Here is a 19410-nt window from a genome sequence, read left to right on the forward strand (position 1 = left end):
AAGGAGTGAGAAAAAAACTTTTTTGTCTTTTATTTTAGTTGATGAGTTCCTATAGTATACGTATTATGTATTTTTTTTATTCGTTTTTTGAAGTAAGTGTGATATCAAATAATTTCATAAAAGAAAAAGCAAATAGATTTTATTTGTACCAATTTCGGTACCTTTCTATTTATTCTGTATAGTGTAAATTATCATTTTAATATTTTATTTATAAAAATTTAAAATATTAATAAATTTATCTATAAATAAATAAAATTACTTTTAGATTTATCAAAGATGAAAAATTACTATTTATACTCATAATAATTTAAAATATTAATAAATCTACAAATGAATAAAATTAATATTTAAAAATTTTTATCCCATAAAATTTTATTGTTAGAAGTAATAATTTACTCTTTGTATACATGTATTCTTTTCCATGATTGAACCAACAATCACTAAAATTTATTTAGGACTTAATTGTTGAATTTTTTTCCCTTTTGTATATATGAAAGGAGTAACTTGGGAGGTTAATTAGTTGTTATCAGCTTTAGGGAATGGTCTCAACTCTCAAAAGTTAAAATGGAAAAATATGAACCAAATTAATACTAGATAAAATATATCAATGATATTATACATTTAAGTTTTTTTAGCAATTATATCTAACTAAATTGGTTTAAATTTAACAAAAATCAGCTTTATTATTAGCATATATATACACGCTACCTTTTCATATCCCGTGCTTCTTCTTTTTTTATGCGATATTCTTCTCCTCATTTTTCGTATTCTTCTTTTTTTCTTTTGTGTTGCTTATTCTTTATATATTTCTTTGTCATCGTTGTTCTTTTATTGTCTTGTTATTGTTGTATTTTTTTTTTTGGTAATTTTTGTAGCATTATGTATGTCTTCTTTTTCTTTGTTTAATTTTTTTATTTTTTTTTTGTTTTTATTTTTGTTATTTAGATAAAACAAACAAAAAAAGATAATAATGATAACAAAGAAGGAGAAGAGGAGTTTTGAGTTATGCAAAATTTATTAGAAAATAATACCGAAATTTTTTTACTGTAACACAAACTTTGAATTACACTTAGTGAATTGAATTTTTTTCGTAAACAAAAATAGCATCAAAATTTCATAATTTTAACATCGAAATTTTGTTATAAAATACATAAATCTCTTCTTTAATGTTGCATTTTGTTTGCTTCTTATTCTTCTTTATTTCTTTCTTTTCTTTTGCTATTACATCTTTTTTGTTTCGATGTTTTTTTTTGATAAATTCTGTATAATTTAGAACTCTTTCTCTTTCTCTTTCTTATCTTTTGCTGCTGCTTCTTTTTCATTTTTATCTTTATCTTTTTCTTCTTCTTATTTTTTTCTTCTTATTCTTCTTTCTTTTTTTTTTTCCTTTTCTTTCTTTATTTTTTTGTTCTTACATCTTCTTTTAAGAGTATTGTTTCTCATATTAGACTTGAATGAACATGTATTGTAATCTTATTTAGTTGAATGAATGTAAATTCACACTTGTTGGATTGAATTCTTGTTAGAAACAAAAATAATATCGAAATTTGTTTAAAGTGACATTAAAACTTTAATATCAAAACTAAAATATCTATATGTTATTGTTATTTTTCTGATAAATTTTGTATAATTCAAAATTTTTTATCTTCTTTTTTTTTTATTTTTTGTTATTATTTTTCTTTTTTTATTTTTTTCTTTAATTTTTTTATTTTATTTTTTTTGTAATTTTTTTATTTCATTTTCTAATGATAATAATGATGGAAAAAGAGGAAAAAAATTAAAAAATTCAGATGAAAAAAAGAGAAAAAAAAAAAGAAGGATGCGCAAATTTATAAAATATTTATATCACTTAGTTAGATTTAATTGAATAAATTAGTTGATTGTAGAATATTTTTTTAAATATATTGGTATGACTAAACAGTAATAAATTAGTTGCTAGGATTGTCAGCCTGATATATGTCCCTTGATTTCAAAGATTTTGACTTGACTTAATACAGCTAGCAGCCGTTGGGATTACCGAATATGCCTAATTATTTTATTTGTTTTTTATGAATATGATATGTGAAAAATATAAATCCTTTTGGGTTCCTAAATTATTATATGTTTGACAAAAGTTTCTTGACCTTCTATTTTTTTTTAATGAAAATTCTTATACTATTAAAAACTCAGATTTTGAAACATTCAAATAATTTAAGATAGAGAATTTGAATGATATACCTAGAGTTTTTGGATTAAATTATATCACAAAAATTTTAAAAAAATAAAATATAATTTTAGTCTCTCAAATTTAGATTAAATCTTAATTTCATTCTTAACATTTAAAATGTCATACTTTTATCTCAAATAATTTATTTGTTATATTTTAATTCTATGATCAAAATTATTTTTTTTAAACTAAAAATATCTTTTTATTTCTTCTATTGTTATCTTTTTTATTATTTTATTATTTTGACTCTCAAATCACTATAATAATTATTATGCTCCTTAGAATTATAATTTTTATTACTATCTAAAAAAAATTTTTAATAGAGAAAAAGAATATTTTTAAAATAAAAAATTTTAATTCTGACTAAAAAATTAAAATAGAACAAACTAAAATGTTTAAAATATAAATAAATATTTTAAACATTAAGAATGAAATTAAGATTTAATCTAAATATTAGAGACTAAAATAATATTTTATCTATTTTAAAAATAAGTAGTAGAATTATAATATCATTTGAGCACCTTAATTGAAGTGCTTTTAGTTAGTAATCTATTAGTATTAAGATTTAAGAGTTTGAAGAAGTTGAAGGACAGAAGGAGATAAGCTTCAACTTATGTAATCATACTACTACTAGATTGTCAATAATAATAATAAATAAATAGCTAAAATAGTTTCTGTTCCGAGAGTCATCTGAAATGTTGATTTGGGCTTGAACGTAAGGTCTAGGTCTTTTTTAGTGGCAGCGTCTGACCTCTTTGGTATCGAGGTGCCGCCTGTCCGAGTTCCTCGTGAGGAGGTTGGAGGTGGTACCTGCAAGAGACTCCGATGCTTAAGTTAGCAAGGATTTTAAGCAGGTTTTTAGTAGAGTAGAACGTGAATTATACCTGAGGAGAGCTAGTATTAGGGGTGGCAACGGGGCGGGTTTTCGCTCTACCCGACCCCGCCCCGCCTGACAAAAAACCCGCATAAAACCCGTCCCGCCCTACCCGCGGGTAATAAAATGTTAAACCCTAACCCGCCCCTGCGGGTACCCGCCCCACTCCTACCCGTCCTTATAATTATTAAATCCAACAAATAAAATAAAATTTTAAAAATTATATAACCACCATTTACATACATAACATAAATTAAAGTAAAAATTTATATATGATATAATATTATTAATCATTTTACAAATTATTTTATATATGTTACATATATTATATATTAAAAATATATATATTTATATATATATTATATATACCGGGGCAGGTAGGGGCGGGTTTAACCTAAACCCGACCCCGCCCCGCCCCGCCCAAGAACCCGTCCCGTTAAAACCCGCCCCGGTGCAAGGGCGGGTAATTACCCGCCCCGAGCGGGTAGGGGCGGGGTGGGTACCCGCGGGTTCGGGTAATGTTGCCACCCCTAGCTAGTATATTTATAGTAGAGTAGATAACCACTTTCGTTAGAGTAGTTCTATCTTTTCTGATAGATAAACGTTCCCCTTATCTTGGGAGTTTATTGGGATCTACCTTCTAGATGAGATAGAGATAATAGGAGAGACATAAGGAGGCAATTACTTGTTAGGTCAAGTAGGGCTGGACCTCTATGTCATTGTTCGACCTGTTCAAAGAAGTCGGGCTTATTGTGAAGTCCACCTTTATTGGTGGGCCTTTTTGCGTTATTGGGCCTGGCCTTTATCTGTTGGGGTAGGGTATAAATAGTGCCTCTGCTTAAGTCCGTTCCTTTTATAGGTCGGGCTCAAGCATTCCATGGCCTCTGCTGTGGACATTGGGTTTCAACCTTGTCGGTACTACCCGACGTTTTTTGAATTTTTGAACGTTGGTGGAGCTTTAATGACTGTCGAATAACGTGCAGCAGTTGTTCTTGAAAATTCGCGCACGTTTAAAGAGGAGTAAAGGAGCTGCTTTTTGAGTTATTGCTCCTTATAAAAGGTCTTTTCGGCTCTTCTTTTTCTTTTTCACTGTTTCTTCGAAGAATTTCTTTAGTTTTTTCTCACAAAAAGCTTCCTTGTGTTCTTTCGATCCCCCATGTTTTCTCCAAGATTTCTTTTCTTGGTTCTTAAAGAATTTTGCTGCTTTCGGTGTGAGGATCGTTCGTGTTAGTGCTGTTACAGGCGTGTTCTTCCTTTTTCGCAGTCTTCGTTGAGGTTGGTTTCATTTTTCCCTTCACCATTTTCTCCTTTCTTGTTTTCTTAGAATTACTCGCTATTGAGCTTGGTGCTTGATTGTGGAATGCTTTGAAAATGTTTTGGAATAACATAAAGATTTTGCTTTTCACACCTCTGTGATTATTAACTTGTTGACTCTGTGTTGCATTGTCCTTAATGGTGTTGCTTTGATGTTGTATTATTGAAGAGGCGCCATTTAGTTGCTTTGTAGAAAGATTAAAAAAAAATAGTTTTTTCTTGATTTAGTTTAATTTACCCGACCTCTTTGGGATGATGTCTGATTTATTTAGTAACGGTCTTCTTTATTTTTTGCATTTGTAGGTGTAGCCTTTATGTCTCACCGTGTTATTAAGAATATGTTGACCAAAGTTTCCCCTAATCTACGTGTTAGAACCACCTGACCCAAAGAAGAGAGTGTGTTTTTCCCTTTTAGTGGATTCAGAGCGGCCCTTCTTTTATGCTTATGACTACTTTTTTACTAGGTTAGGCATCCAACTTTCTTTTACTTCCTTTGAAATGGAAGTTCTTAGGTCTTGTAACCTTGCCCCTACCCAACTACATCCGAATTCTTGGACTTTTATGAAAATGTACGAGTTCCTATGTGGGGAGTTAAGTGTTGAACCTTCTTTGAACGTTTTCTTTTATCTTTTTGTTGCGATGAAGCCTTACAGTTCTTCAAATAAGTCGGGATAGATATCCCTCCAAGCTGTACAAGATAGGAAGGTATTTTCTATTTTTGATTAGTCTTTTCACAATTTTAAGAATCACTTTTTTAAAGTCTGAGCTGCTAACAATACCCGACCTTTCTTTCTTCCTAAAAACCAAGAACCTCATTTTCCTCTGTACTGGCAAGATACCCTTATAACTCTTAAGGTAGACGTAGCTGAGTTAGATGACTTGGAAAGGGGTGTCGTAGATTTTTTGTTGGATACTTGGGGTCAACCTCCCCATTTGGATACAAAAAGAATTTTGGGAGATCCCGGCCTTCTGAAGTCCGAGCTTGGTAGCTCCCTCTCCTTTTCTTGTTAAATCTTGTTTGTTTGTAGTTTGTTATTTCTAATTGTATACTACTTTGTTTTGCATAAAGTATGGCTCTTAAGTCCGCTATGAAACTTCTCCGCAACACCAAGAAAACAGTTGTAGCTCGGAACCTCCAGCGGCAGAAAGAGGTCGGGGCAGGTTCTTCACAGCAGGAGGTCGTGAAGCCTGTCCGATCTTCTCCTAGGAAGAGGTCGGGTCGGATCCTTCCAATCCGAAACTTGTTATCCCTACTCCCCTCTCCTGCCTTATCCCCTCAGAGTCTACTCCTTCATCTCCTTCTTCCATTGAACCTCCCTTCAAAAAACAAAAAATTGATGAAGAGGAGAGCATCTATACCAAAAATTTTGATGCTTTATTTTGGGGGAGGGGGGAAGAGAACCTTCTCCCTCACCATCGTGTGAGCATGGATGATGTGGCAATTCAAAACTATATCCAAACTTTGGCTCATGGGAGGCTCCACCTTGTGGGAGTCTGTTCTCAGCTGTCTAGGGAGTTAAGGGGCTCTCCCATACAAGCTACAACTAGCGCCTTAGTGGCCGCTCAAGCCGATGTGGAGAGGCTGAGTGAGATTAAGGTGGAGTTGGAGCAGAAGAGGGGCATATTAAAGGCCGACTTGGAGAGAGCTCGGGAGAGGGTGAACAAGGCTGAGGCTGCTGCTACCTTGGCCGAGGAGAAGGCCAAGAAGTTCCAAGCGAGCTATACTCAGGTTTTCGGGGAGGGGATGACCCGAGAAGAGGAGTTAGAGAAGCTGAAGGAGGAATTGGCTGGGTTTCAGGAGTCAACTGCTTTGGGCATGGATGAAATGTTTGAGAACCTGGAAGCCCAAATTAAGGTCCTAGCTCCTTACCTTGACCTCTCCCTCTTCAGCACGGACAATATACTGGTGGACGGGAAGATAGTCCCTGCACCCGAGTCGGACGATGAGGAGGAGCCTCCTCAGAATCCGAAGACTTTGGGACTTTAGGTCAGTCTGTCCACCACCTCGGGAGCCCAACTAGAAGCTGCTGTTATGGAGACCTCTTCTTCTACTCCTGAGATTATCTCGACCATGCTAGTCTCCATGCATCCTCCAACTCCTTCGGCCGAGGGCAAAGATGCTACAACTGGAGAGGCTCTCAATCCTCTGATGGACGAGAAGTCTTGAGCTTTTTTAGATTTCTTTTGTTATTTTTTGTTTTTCATAATAGCTCGACATGTGGGCTTTGATAATACTTTGAATTTTGTAATAGTTTGTAGTTTTGAACACTTTTACGTTTTAGTTGTTGTTTTACAACTTTCTTCAAGTAATGTTCAGAATTTTATCATAGTTGTAGAGTACCCTTTTGTTGAATACTTGTAGTAAGGTATAATTTGTTTTGACTCTTGAATCTTTATTAATTTCCTTATGTAGGCCCGGCTTCGAGTAATCGGTCTTTGTTAAGTTATTTTTACAACTCTGTTTTTGTTCCGACCTGTTTTGAGATCGCTTTGTACGAGTTATTTGTATAACTTTTTACATTAACTTGTACCTCGTCGCTTTATCTTGCCGACAACTTTTAGGTCGGGCAATGATTTTTGCCGTTTGTCGAGCTTAAGTTAATGCGTTTGAAATAGGAAACTTTTAAAAAGAAATAGACCAGGAATCTTTTATTAATATTTTAGAAATTATTTTATAGAACCGTTTACTAAAGGCTTGGGTGCCCCTAGCCCTTGCACTGATGCATCATTAAAAAATCCTTTTTATTGAGAAAAAGAGTACACCTAGGTACAAGAGTTTTAGCTATAGTATCTTTTTAGGTTACAAGCGTGCCAAGACCTCGAGAGCTCCCGTTCTTGGAGGTCGAACACCTTATAGGAACCTTTGCCTAGGATCTCTACTATCTTGTAAGGTCCTTTCCAGTTTGCAGCTAGCTTTTCTTCACCTGACTTCTTTATTCCGATGTCATTTCGAATTAGGACGAGGTCATTGGTGGTGAAGTTTCTCTTGATCACATTTCTGTTGTATCTTAGAGCCATCCTTTTTCTTCAGAGCTTCCTCATTAATCCGAGCTCTTTTTCGGACTTCATATAGGAGGTTGAGCTCTTCTTTTTGAGCCTGGGCATTATCTCTTTCGTTGTAAAATAAAACTCTAGGTGATTCTTCAGCTACTTCTATGGGGATCACTGCTTCTATTCCGTATGCAAGTTGGAATGGTTATTCTCCCGTTGTGGAATGTGGAGTGGTCTGATATGCCCACAAGACTTAAGGAAGCTTGTTTACTTAAGCTCCTTTCGCATCTTGCAATCAGCGTTTTAACCTGGCCAATATGACTTTGTTGGCAGCTTCAACTTGTCCATTGGCCTGGGGTGCTCCACGGATGTGAACTGGTGTTTTATTTTCAGGTCGGACACCAAGTTTTTAAAGGTCAAGTCGGTAAATTGAGTTCCATTGTCCGTGGTGATGGAGTGAGGAACCCCAAATCTTGTGAGAATATTTTTGTACAAGAATTTTTGACTTCTTTGGGTAGTGATGGTTGCCAAGGGCTCTGCCTCAATCCATTTAGTAAAGTAGTCAATCCCTACTATAAGGTATTTGACTTGGCCTGGTACTTGGGGGAATGGTCCAAGTAGATCAAGACACCATTTCGCGAATGGCCATGGTGAGGTAACACTAATGAACTCTTCAGGGGGCGCCACATGGAAATTAGCATGTTTCTGGCAAGGCGGGCACGTTTTGACGAACTCGGCCGCCTCTTTCTGTAAGGTCGGCCAGAAAAAGCCAGTTCGGATCACTTTTTTAGCTAGTGACCGAGCTCCTAGGTGGTTTTCACATATGCCACTATGTACGTCCTCCAAGATTTCTTTTGTGCTGAAGGTCGGGACACATTTTAAGAGGGATGTTGAGATCCCTCTTTTGTATAGGATATTGTGGACCAGTGTATAGTTTTGTGCCTCTTTTACGAGCCTTCTAGCCTCCTTTTCATCTTTGGGGAGTATGTCAAATTTGAGGTACTTGACTATGGGGGGTCATCCACCCTAAATATTGATTGTGTATAGTCAGTACTTCTTCTTCCTTTGATATGGATGGCATTTGCAGATTCTCTTGAATGAGACTTCTATTGTTGCCTCCTGGCATGGTGCTGGCTAACTTTGATAGAGTATCAGCTCAGGCATTAGACTCTCGAGTTATATGTCAGACCGAAAGTGTGTCAGTTGTTCTCGTGTCTCATCCAAGTACTTCTTCATAGTGGGGTCTTTAGCATGGTAGGTGCCATTAATTTGCAAATCACTAAACACCACCATCTTTTCTGCCTCCACTTCTTTAGTCAGCTTCAAGCCAGCAAGTAAGGCTTTATATTCTGCCTGATTATTATATGTAGGAAACTCAAACCTTAAGGATAGTTCTATTCGAGTTCCTTGATCACTTTCTATAATAACACCAGCTCTGCTTCCAGATTTGTTTGATGACCCATCTACGTACAAACCCCATGTAGTAGGGTTTTCAGGACTTTCAGTGTATTCAACGATGAAGTCGGCGAGGTATTGTGATTTGATGACCATCCAAGTTTTGTATCTTAAATCGAACTCGGACAGCTCTACTGCCCATTGTAGAATCCTCCCAGCCAAGTCTGTTTTTTGTAGGATATTTTTCATTGGTTGATTAGTGCAGACTTTAATGGTATGGCCCTGGAAGTAAGGTCGGAGCCTTCTGGATGTAAGAACAAGGATATAAGCAAACTTCTCTATCTTTTGATAATTCAACTCAGCCCCTTGTAAGGCTTTGCTGATGAAGTAGATAGGTTGCTGCCCCTTTTTGTCTTCTCGGATCAGGGTTGAGGCTATGGCCCGACTTCCAACTGATAGGTATAGCACGAGTTCTTTCCCCTTTTCAAGTTGGGTAAGTATGGGTGGTTGCCCCAAGAATGTCTTGAAGTCTTGGAAGGCCTGTTCACATTCTGGGGTCCATTTAAATTGCTTCCCTTTTCTTAGAACTGAGTAGAGGGGAAGTGATTTCAGAGCTGACCCCACTAAAAATCTAGATAGAATGGCCAATCTTCCATTTAGTTGTTGGACCTCTTTAATACAAGTCGGGCTCTTTATATTGAGTATAGCCTAGAATTTGTCAGGGTTTGCTTCTATGCCTCTTTGAGTCAACATAAACACTAAGAACTTTCCAGCTTCTACTGCAAAGGTGCATTTTGAGGAATTTAACCTCATTTCATGCTTTCTTATAGTGGAGAATACTTCCGAGAGGTCGGACAATAGTGTTTTGTCCTCTTTGGTCTTAACGAGTATGTCATTCACATATACTTCCATGAGTTTTCTTATGTGCGAGAAAAACACCTTATTCATCAATCGTTGGTAGGTAGCTCCTGCATTCTTCAATCCAAAAGGCATGACTATGTAGCAATAGTTTGCTTTTAGAGTTATGAATGAGGTCTTTTCTTGATCCGGTTTGTACATCGAGATTTGATTGTATCCCGAGTAGGCGTCCATAAAGGATAGGTATCTGTAGCCTGAGGCGGAGTCGACTAGAGCATCAATGTTGGGGAGTGGATAAGGATCTTTGGGGTAGACTTTGTTGAGGTTGGTGTAATCGACGCACATTTTTCATTTTCCGTTTTGCTTTTTCACCAATACAACATTGGCTAGCCAAAGCGGATATTTCACCTCTCTTATAAATCCTGCTTCAAGCAGGGCATGCACTTGCTCTTCTATGACCTGTGTGAGTTCTTGTCCGAGCTTTCTACACTTCTGCTGAACAGGTCGGGAACCTGGGTACACAGCAAGCTTATGGCATATCAGGTCGGGATCAATACTGGGTATGTCAGAGGCTTTCTAGGTAAAGAGATTGGAGTTTTTCCTCAGTAATTCAATGAGTTGTTTCTTTAGGTTTTCCTCCAGATTTGCCCCTATGCTCGTTGTCTTGTCGGGGTGGTCTCCGATTTGTATCACTTCCGTTTTGCCTTTGGGTTGAGGTCGTAGCTCTTCTCGAACTCGGACTCCACCTAACTCGATGGTATTGACTTCTTTGCCTTCTGAACTGCCTTTCAAACTAAGGCTCTCGTTATAGCATTTTCTTGCTAACTTTTGATCTCCTTTAATGGTGGCAATCCCTTCAACTGTGAAAAATTTCATGCAAAGATGTGGGGTGGAGACAACAGCTGCAAGTCCATTCAAAGTTGTCTGACCTATTAAGGCATTGTAGGCTGAGCTTACATTGACTACAATGTAGTCGACACTTAGTGTTCTTGATCTTGCACCTTTTTCGAAGATGGTGTACAATGAGATGTAACCCAGAGGTTAGATTGGGGTGTCTCCCAGTCCAAAAAGGCTATCTGGGTATGCCCTTAGATCCATTTCCTCTAACACGAGCTTGTCAAAGGCGGGTTTGAACAGAATATCCTCCGAGCTACCTTGATCTACCAAGGTTCGGTGGAGGTTAGTGTTTGCTAGGATTATAGTTATCACTACTGGATCGTCGTGCCCTAGTAATATTCCTTGAGCATCCTCTTTAGTGAAGGAGATAGTGGGTAAGTCAGACAATTGACTGTCCTCCCTGACTTGATATACTTCCTTGAGGTGCCTTTTTTGTGAGGATTTTGATATTCCTCCTCCTACAAATCCACCATTAATCATGTGTATATGTCACTCGGGGTGTGAAAAGGGCGTTCTGGTCATCCTCCTTCTTCATCCCTTCTTCTCTTCCTCGGGTTATCCGACCTGTCTGCCAAGTATCTATCAAGTTGGTCTTCTCTGGCCAACTTTTTGATGACATTCTTTAGGGTGTAGCATTCGTTAGTGAAATGTCCATACAGCTTGTGGTACTCACAATATTCAGTCCAACTTCTAGCTTTTTTAGGAGGCGGGAGTTTCTTTGTATGGCATATTTCACGGTAAACATAGACCAGGAAAACCCTTAGAGGGGTGTATTTGTTATACTTTCGAGGCTTTGCTACATTTTGCTCATCTTTCTTCTTGGGTTCCCTTTCTTTATCTCGAGTTTGATAGTAAGGTAAGTTAGATCGCGAAGGAGGTTTCCTAAGTCGGGAGTTTTCCTCCATGTTGATGTATTTTTCTGCCCTTTGTTGAATTTCGTTCAGAGAAGTCGGATACCTCTTTGATATTGACTGAGAAAATGACCCTTCTCTAAGGCCATTGACCAGACCCATAATTATAGTTTTGGTTGGTAGACTCTGAATTTTCAAACAAGCTTTGTTGAACCTTTTCATATAGTCACGAAGGGTTTCCTCGACCTCTTGCTTTACTCCCAACAGGCTCGGAGCGTGCTTCGTTTTGTCTTTTTGGATGGAGAATCTGGTCAAAAATTTTCTGGCCAGGTTTTCAAAGCCAGTGACAGACCTGGGAGGCCGACTATCAAAATATTTCATTGCAGCCTTGGTTAAAGTAGTCGGGAAGGCTTTGCAACAAGTGGCGTCAGAGGCGTCGGCCAAGTGCATTTTGCTTCTGAAGTTACTGAGATGGTGGCTCGGATCGTACGTTCAATCATAGAGATCCATGTCGGGCAATTTGAAGTTCCTAAAAACTTTAGCCTTCATGATCTCTTCTGTGAACGGATCTTGCCCTCCTAAGGGATTTTTCTCACGCTCCACTCGATTATTCCTCCTTTGTATATCAGCTTCCAGTTTCTGTAGCTTGTCTTCTAACTCCTTTCGTTGCCTTACTTCTTTTCGCAACTCCCGTTATGCTTCCGTTATCGTTCAGCCTCGTGTTCGAGCTGTGGTAGTCGATCCCCTTCGTCACGAACGAGATCCAGGATCTCGGTCGTATGAGGTTGGTCCTTAACCTCGGAATGGTGGGTCTCGAACTAGATCCTCCTTGTTTGAGGATTTCCTGAAGTCCCTTCTTCATGGGGGCCATGGTGTGGTGGTGGAGGCGGAAGCAAGAGGGCTTGGTCTTCTGGCTCAGACTCAGATGCTGTGTAGTCATCTCTATGCTCGTGGTCCGCCATTTGTTAGAAGGAGAATTCCAAGTCTCCGGCAACGGCACCAATGTTCCGAGGGTTACCTGAAACGTTGATTTGAGCTTGAACGTGAGGTCCAAATCCTTTTGAGTGGCAGCGTCCGACCTCTTTGGTACCGAGGTGCCGTCTGTCCGAGTTCCTCGTGAGGAGGTTGGGGGGTGGTACCTGCAAGAGACTCTAATGCTTAAGTTAGCAAGGGTTTTAGGCAGGTTTTTAGTAGAGTAGAACGTGAATTATATTTCGGGGGAGCCAGTGTATTTATAGTAGATTAGATAACCACATTCGTTGGAGTAGTTCTATCTTTTCTGATAGATAAACGTTCCTTTTATCTTGAGAGTTTGTTGGGATCTACCTTCTAGATGAGATAGAGATAGTATGAGAGACTTAAGGAGGCAGTTACTTGTTAGGTCAAGTACGGTTGGATCTCTATGTCATTGTCCGACCCCTTCAAAGAAGTCGGACTTATCGTGAAGTCTACCTTTATTAGTGGACCTTTTTGCGTTATTGGGTGTGGCCTTTATCTGTTGAATCAGGATAGGAACAGTTTTATAACATCAGCAAGATAAATTTTTTAAGAAACTTTAATATGTTCAGTTTATTAAAAATATAAAACTATATATTTTCAATAAATTGTTCTTAAGGAGTATCTTAAGACCAAATAATAGAAAAATGCTAGTTCTATCACTGCCTTTGTGAATTGCAAATGATCATGAAAGTGATCCCAAAGATTGAAAAAAAGAATTGCTCGATTTGAGATTCACTATAATAGAATAGAATTACAATCACAATCACTAATATCTATGCACGTATATAATGTAATGTAATGCCTCACACTAAAATATATATATTGCTACAAATTCTATTTACCTATCAGCAAATAAATGATATGTATTTGCATCAAGCACTATTGCTCTAATTGATGCAATGCCCCCTATTACAACCAAAATTGAGGATGCTACTGCAATCAATGTGTTCCCCCAAAACATTATGCTTTTCTTTGAGGGCTTAAATGTCAAATTGAAGAATACCATGGGCAAAATAAAATCAAGAGGAATGAACCCAAATGCACCAAACAAGGCCATTATATCTGCAAAGAATGGCAACATTGCTGCTAACACTGTTGCTGCTGCCACTGATACTGACCTTAGAACCACCCTTGGTACAACATTTCTAACTGAAAATTGTCCAAATTTCGGGTCTCCAAATGTTGCTTCAAATATTTCATTTGTTGGTTGCAGATAAACCTGTAATATTATAACCATTGTAGCTGTATTCATCAGCAAATGAAATTTTGTACTTTGCAGAATAAATGCATTTTCTCTGTAAAAATTAAAGAAATTACTTGTTTTTTATGTTTGCCTTTTTCATATAAATTTAGAGTAAACACTTTTGGTCCTTAACAAATTTTTATTTTCTAAAAATTTTTAAAAATTACTCCCGTTGAAAAGATGGTTTCTTTTCTCGCTTTCAATTAATTTTTTAATGTGTGTTTGATAAATAAGTTTTTGATAAATTTTGTTATAGGATATTTAAGTCTTTAAAAAATACACTCTAAGACAAGTTTATCTCTTTTAAACAACAGAACTAATTTGTCCTAGGGAAATAGTTGTCTAATAATAAAAATTTGAGTAATTACTCAAATTAGTTCCCAAGAATTTTAAAAGAGGATATTTTAGTCCTCAAGAAAAATTAATACACAGATCAATCCCCAATGTTTTACTCTTACAGATAAATCAGTCTCCAGTATATTTTCTGGCAGAGTAATTATCCAAATCATTCTCTAAGAATTTTAAAAGCAGTCATTTTAGTCCCTAAGAAAAATTAATACACAAATTAATCTTCAACGTTTTTCTCTGTCAAACATAACCGTCCTCTGTCCATTTTACTTTTACTATATGTCAATGTTTATTATTATTAGTTTAGCTTTGTGCATGTGAACCATGACACTAGCATATTGATATACTATTTTCTTTGGAAACAAGTAAGGTGAACAATGATGTTTTGAAATCCAAATTAAAATATTTTCTTTTAATACAAACATGCTTTTTAAAATAGAATATCTTTCGATTATATTAAATACAAAAATATCAAATAGTTTTAACTTTGAATTTTTTGTAGAATAATCTATTATTATTATTATTATTATTATTATTATTATTATTATTATTATTATTATTATTATTATATATATATATTATTTTTATACAAAAACTCTTTTTATATTATAAATACATACATAAGAATTTAATAAATAAATTTATTATTACTTTTGTCCAAAAATAAAAAAAATTATAGTACAGTCTTATTGTGTAATTTTTATGTTATTTACTTTTTTTATAGACGGAAGACTATTATGTCTGACGAAAAAAACATTGAGAGATTGATCTGTGTATTAATTTTTTTGGGACTAAAATGTCCGTTATTAAAATTTTTAGAGAATAATTTGGGTAATTACTCTAGCAGAAAATGAACTGAGGACTGATTTGTCTGTCGGAGTAAAATTTTAAAGATGTTTTTGTGAATTAAAATTTTTTGAGATTAACATGTCGGCTTTTAAAATTTTTGGAAACTGATTTGGATAATTACTTTAAAAATTTATTCGAAGTGTCGAATTTAAAATTCTTTGAATATCAATTTGAGTGTTTATTCATAAATTCATGCTTCTTTATATATCTATATTTTTTATATTGAAACAATTACCAAAGTAGGTCCGAGTTAAAGTTGCAAAATTGATAAATAAACAATAGTGTAAATTAGAATGAATTCCTCAGAACTAGACAATATTATGCTTGATATTCCTTTGATCTCTTTGGAATTTAGGCTATATCACACTAAATATGTGAGTACTTTTCCAAAAATCCTAAAGTCCTATATAAAAATGACACTAATATGCTCTCTAATAATGGTAATGTATGCATGACATATGAAGGGAATATATATACCAAGAATGTGTTCTTACCGCAGTCATTGGCATCACTTGAACAAGGATTAATATATTAGTCATCAAGAAAAACCATTTGGGCAGCAAAGGATTATTCTCTTGATCAAAGAAGTTCTGAAGAATTGTTGCACTAGCTTTATTGCCGAATGCCCAATAACCTGAGATGGCAACACCGAAAAAGGTGGCGCCTATAACAGAGTAACACACACATAGTCCTTTCAGCATTTTCCCCTTCACAGGAGGTGCCACAGTTGCCTGCAAATTGAAAAAAATAAAAGAAAAATGTATTTAATTTAGCGACCTATCTCGACACATAAAGATATCGGAGCTCCGATTAAGAGTTCATCGCTGGACAATGAATTGCTGCATGCCAACGAGTGAATTAACTATTCGACCAAATCATATTAGTTTGAGAAGATTAATTCGTGATTTGTAAAATAGAAGATTCTAATATGGTCCCAATCTTCTAACTGGGGAGGCCTAAAAGTATTATTATGAGGCGGTGTTTGGCATTATAAATGAAGGTAAAGGAGAGAATGAAGGGAACTTTTGATTTGACATTCTCAACTAAATAGTAAATACTAACCTGAATTTCTGGAATGATTCCACAAGCATATGCTGTAGCAATGATTGAAATACCATTGAAGACACCAAATAATTGATCAGCATTAGAACCCTTTACAGAATAATGCCTAGGAATTGCATGCTTTGAGTGACCTGTGGTAGATACAAGCAATAACAACACATCAAGTGGATTACAAGTTTCTGCTTATGCATGCTTCCAATCTCCACATTTTTGTGTGATTTTCACTTTCTTTTCAATCCTTTTATCTTACCAATGTATATAGATCCCACAGTGACACATGCAGCATAAGTCACACTTAGGATAAGAGAAAGCAAATTAAGGTGTCTGAGGGAGTGGAATGATGGAAGCTGAGCCAAAATGAGTGTTACAACCCCACATATAATGATGAATTGGTAAAGCTTCATTGGTCCATCTGGATTGTAGAGCTGGTAAATGAACTGCAAAAATAATATAAATGCCAAACTTTTTAGTGATTCTTCTCTGAAAGCACCTAAGAATTTTGCATAAATTAAACAGAAAAAATGAGTCTCTTTGAGTAAAACAAGTACTTTGAGGCTCTTTCCTCCAACTAGAGGACCACCAATGACTGTTCCAAAGCATAAGAGAAACTGAAGAGGACCAACATAGTACTTAGCCCATCCAGGTCCTGCCAAACACACATTTAGGTAAATCTAATTTAAGTAAAATTTACAACATCATATTTAATAATAAATGAAATGTGAATCAGCACAATATCTCACATACCAGAAATACATGTAATAATTTAAGTAAAATTTACAACATCATATTTAAAACAATTTTAGCTTCCAGTGGTTATCCTCCAAAGTCAAAAGTACACTAGCTGTTAAGAAATTTACTATTTGGAAATTGATTGCATAGCTATAAGTTTGAAGCCTTTTCTTCAAATGAGATAGCTTATCCATTTGGAAAATCAAAAGTGCTTTTTTATTTTCTTTTTTTTCCAAAAGAAAATCACTTTCCTAGAAGCAACACAATTCCTTCCAGCTCATAAAACACGTAGAGCATATTTTGAATTGAGCATTAAAGTTCCACATTCCATTCAATTAAAGGTGGACAAAACCACATCAAAAGTTGGAGTTTCTCACAAGAATTAAGAGAAAATGAAATCAAAGAGACATAGTAAATATTCACCTAAGATGTCTCTAGCCATGTCTCTGAATCTAAGCTGGCGATGACCAAGTTGAGCATGATGTTCCAAAACCACAGATAAAAGATTGTATGAATAGAAAGTGGTTAAAGCTGCAAGTGTGAGCCATAGAACTCCACCAACCCAACCCAACAACGTGAATGAGTATGGAAGAGTAAGAATAACAGGTCCCACTATTGATGTTGTCAAATGGTACCCACAGTGCAACCATGATCCTGCATAACACCAGATAACACTCTCATTAAAAACAAGACTTAATTATAATAATCCTAAAATCAATGAAATTAATTAATTAATTACCTTTAGATTTGAGAACAAACTTAGCTCCAGCATCAAGTTCCTTATTGGCTTCTGCATCTAACATCTCCATTGATGGGGTTGTGGGTTGGTTCATCACAAATCCCTTCTCACTATCACTTGTATCAACTGTTCCCATCATTGCTCTTATTATAATTATGCTTCTGCACAGAGGTTTGTTTCTTTCTTTCTCTGCAGCCAATATTCTAAAGATTCAAATAACGAATAATAACAATCATCATATCATTGTTATATTATTATATATATATGTGTATGAATTGTGATGATGGCATGAACATGGAAATTAAAAAGAAAGAAGATAAAGAATGGAGGCTCAAGTTGACATGAATTTTGAAAGAGACCCAAATTAGTTTAGGTTCAGATACATTATTGACTGAACAATATTAAAAGTGAATGGTCAAAGAAATAAAACTACACTATTGGAAACTATCTTGGACTCATATTCATATATTTTGAATTTTATATGGGACAAACACATACATGCCAACAACTTGCCACATGATTGTTTTTGTTTTCAGATAAACTATTACATCACATATTAGATATTTATTTTGTGTGCTTATTTTTCTCGTATATCAAAATTGATTTATTATTTTATTGTTAATAAAATTATTGTTAGATATAAAAAGTCTAAATAATAGATTTATTATTTTTATTTAGCGAGTGTTGGAAATTTCTTGGTATTATTATGAGGTTGGTTAGTATGAGAAATTAACAAATGATCAAAGTGGCTCACTGTCTGATCCAAATATGAATATTGAAGTCAAATTTAATCAGCTGTATATTTAATTTAACATATGCTAAATTCTTTGTACGTTTGTTAGAAAAGTTGACCAGTTCCAGCCTGTCTGTTCATGGACCCATTTTTTTTTTTCAACACTTCTAATTTAAAATAGAATAATAAAGGAGCCAAGAGGTAAAATTTGTTTGAAGATGGGTGAAATCTCCGAAAATGAAGACTATGGATATTTTTGGAAATATGGTAAAAAAAGCAGAAATTGTGTTTTAAATTAACAATTAGGAGAGTGAATTATCTTATTTAATTTTTATTTTTTTAAAAATGTAATTCGCCGAAAATGACTTTTTTTTAATTCTAAAATATATATTTTACCGAAAGTAAATTGACAGGATGAAATTAATTCAAATAAATGTTCAAATAAACTATATCTACATAAATAATAAAATTACATTTTTATGTAATTTAATTCACATGTAATCATATTGAAATGGAAATGTGGAACCTAGATACAAGTGATTAAATTGTTCTGACTTCTGACAACTTCATTTTATTGCACGGATCAGGTGTGTAGGGATTGGATTTGATGACTACTATATGCGCCAAATATTTATATAATTATTAGAAGAAGATTTGGTATTAACAATAATTAAAATCCATTTTACATTTTTAATTTTTTACTACTGCAGAATGCATATTGTAATTGTACATAGCGTTTGCGCATTTAGTTAAGTTGACCAAATGACCATTACCCTGGATGTATGGTCAACGGTTATTGATGATTGTTTGTCATGATGAGATTAGGGTCGTATTTCCGTGTCTGATTATTAAAAAATTAACGAAATTCGGATTCAGCGATGGCATGTTTACTTTATAAATATTTATAGAAAATTAATTAACAGGTAAGGAAGATTCCTTGCTTATTTTGTTGCTTTTGCTTTTCCTTTTGTCATTAATAAAAAATAAAAAAAAAAGTTAATTCTTCCCCTTAAACAAAATCCGAAACGTTGCAAAAGCAAAGTATTTTCTACAAATGCATAATTTTTTAATTAAACTATAAATTTAGTTAAATAGACAATGAAAGGTGCAATTAAAGGTGTACGTTGCTATCTTTAAGTGTAAATAAGGTAAATAATGAACTGTATTTCAAGTTTATTAAACATAAAAAAATATTCTAACCTAATTATTTATTTTTACTCTTAATTACATCTTTCACTTTTTACTTTTTTTTATTATCCTATTTTTATCGTAGCCACTCTCCACTCCACTCCCCTATCACGTCGTCAACATCACCAATAACG

General features: G+C 34.9%; 1 protein-coding gene and 1 pseudogene across 1 annotated transcript; one reads left to right on the forward strand and one right to left on the reverse strand.

Moving 5' to 3' along the window:
• The first annotated feature begins 5464 nt into the window (after positions 1–5464).
• On the forward strand, positions 5465–6561 carry LOC148546607 (uncharacterized; annotated as a pseudogene).
• A 6527-nt stretch (positions 6562–13088) lies between these two features.
• LOC107619445 (GABA transporter 1) lies at positions 13089–17806 on the reverse strand. The gene is made up of 7 exons (XM_016321736.3): positions 17356–17806; positions 17040–17270; positions 16436–16533; positions 16138–16324; positions 15888–16018; positions 15320–15556; positions 13089–13604 (listed from the first exon to the last, which is right to left on the reverse strand). The coding sequence occupies exons 1-7, from the start codon at positions 17492–17494 to the stop codon at positions 13224–13226; spliced, it is 1404 nt and encodes a 467-aa protein (XP_016177222.1). The 5' UTR covers positions 17495–17806; the 3' UTR covers positions 13089–13223.
• Positions 17807–19410: the final 1604 nt, after the last annotated feature.

The sequence above is a fragment of the Arachis ipaensis genome, chromosome B9 (assembly GCF_059453495.1).
Source record: "Arachis ipaensis isolate K30076 ecotype BB chromosome B9, ASM5945349v1, whole genome shotgun sequence".
Classification (NCBI taxonomy): Eukaryota; Viridiplantae; Streptophyta; class Magnoliopsida; order Fabales; family Fabaceae; genus Arachis; species Arachis ipaensis.

Coding starts and splice junctions, on each gene's coding strand:
- LOC107619445 (XM_016321736.3), bottom strand. CDS start 17,494: ATGATGGGAACAGTTGATACAAGTGATAGTGAGAAGGGATTTGTGATG. Junction 17,271..17,355: donor GTTTGTTCTCAAATCTAAAG/GTAATTAATTAA, acceptor GGTGTTATGCAG/GATCATGGTTGCACTGTGGG. Junction 16,534..17,039: donor CATGGCTAGAGACATCTTAG/GTGAATATTTAC, acceptor TGTGTTTGGCAG/GACCTGGATGGGCTAAGTAC.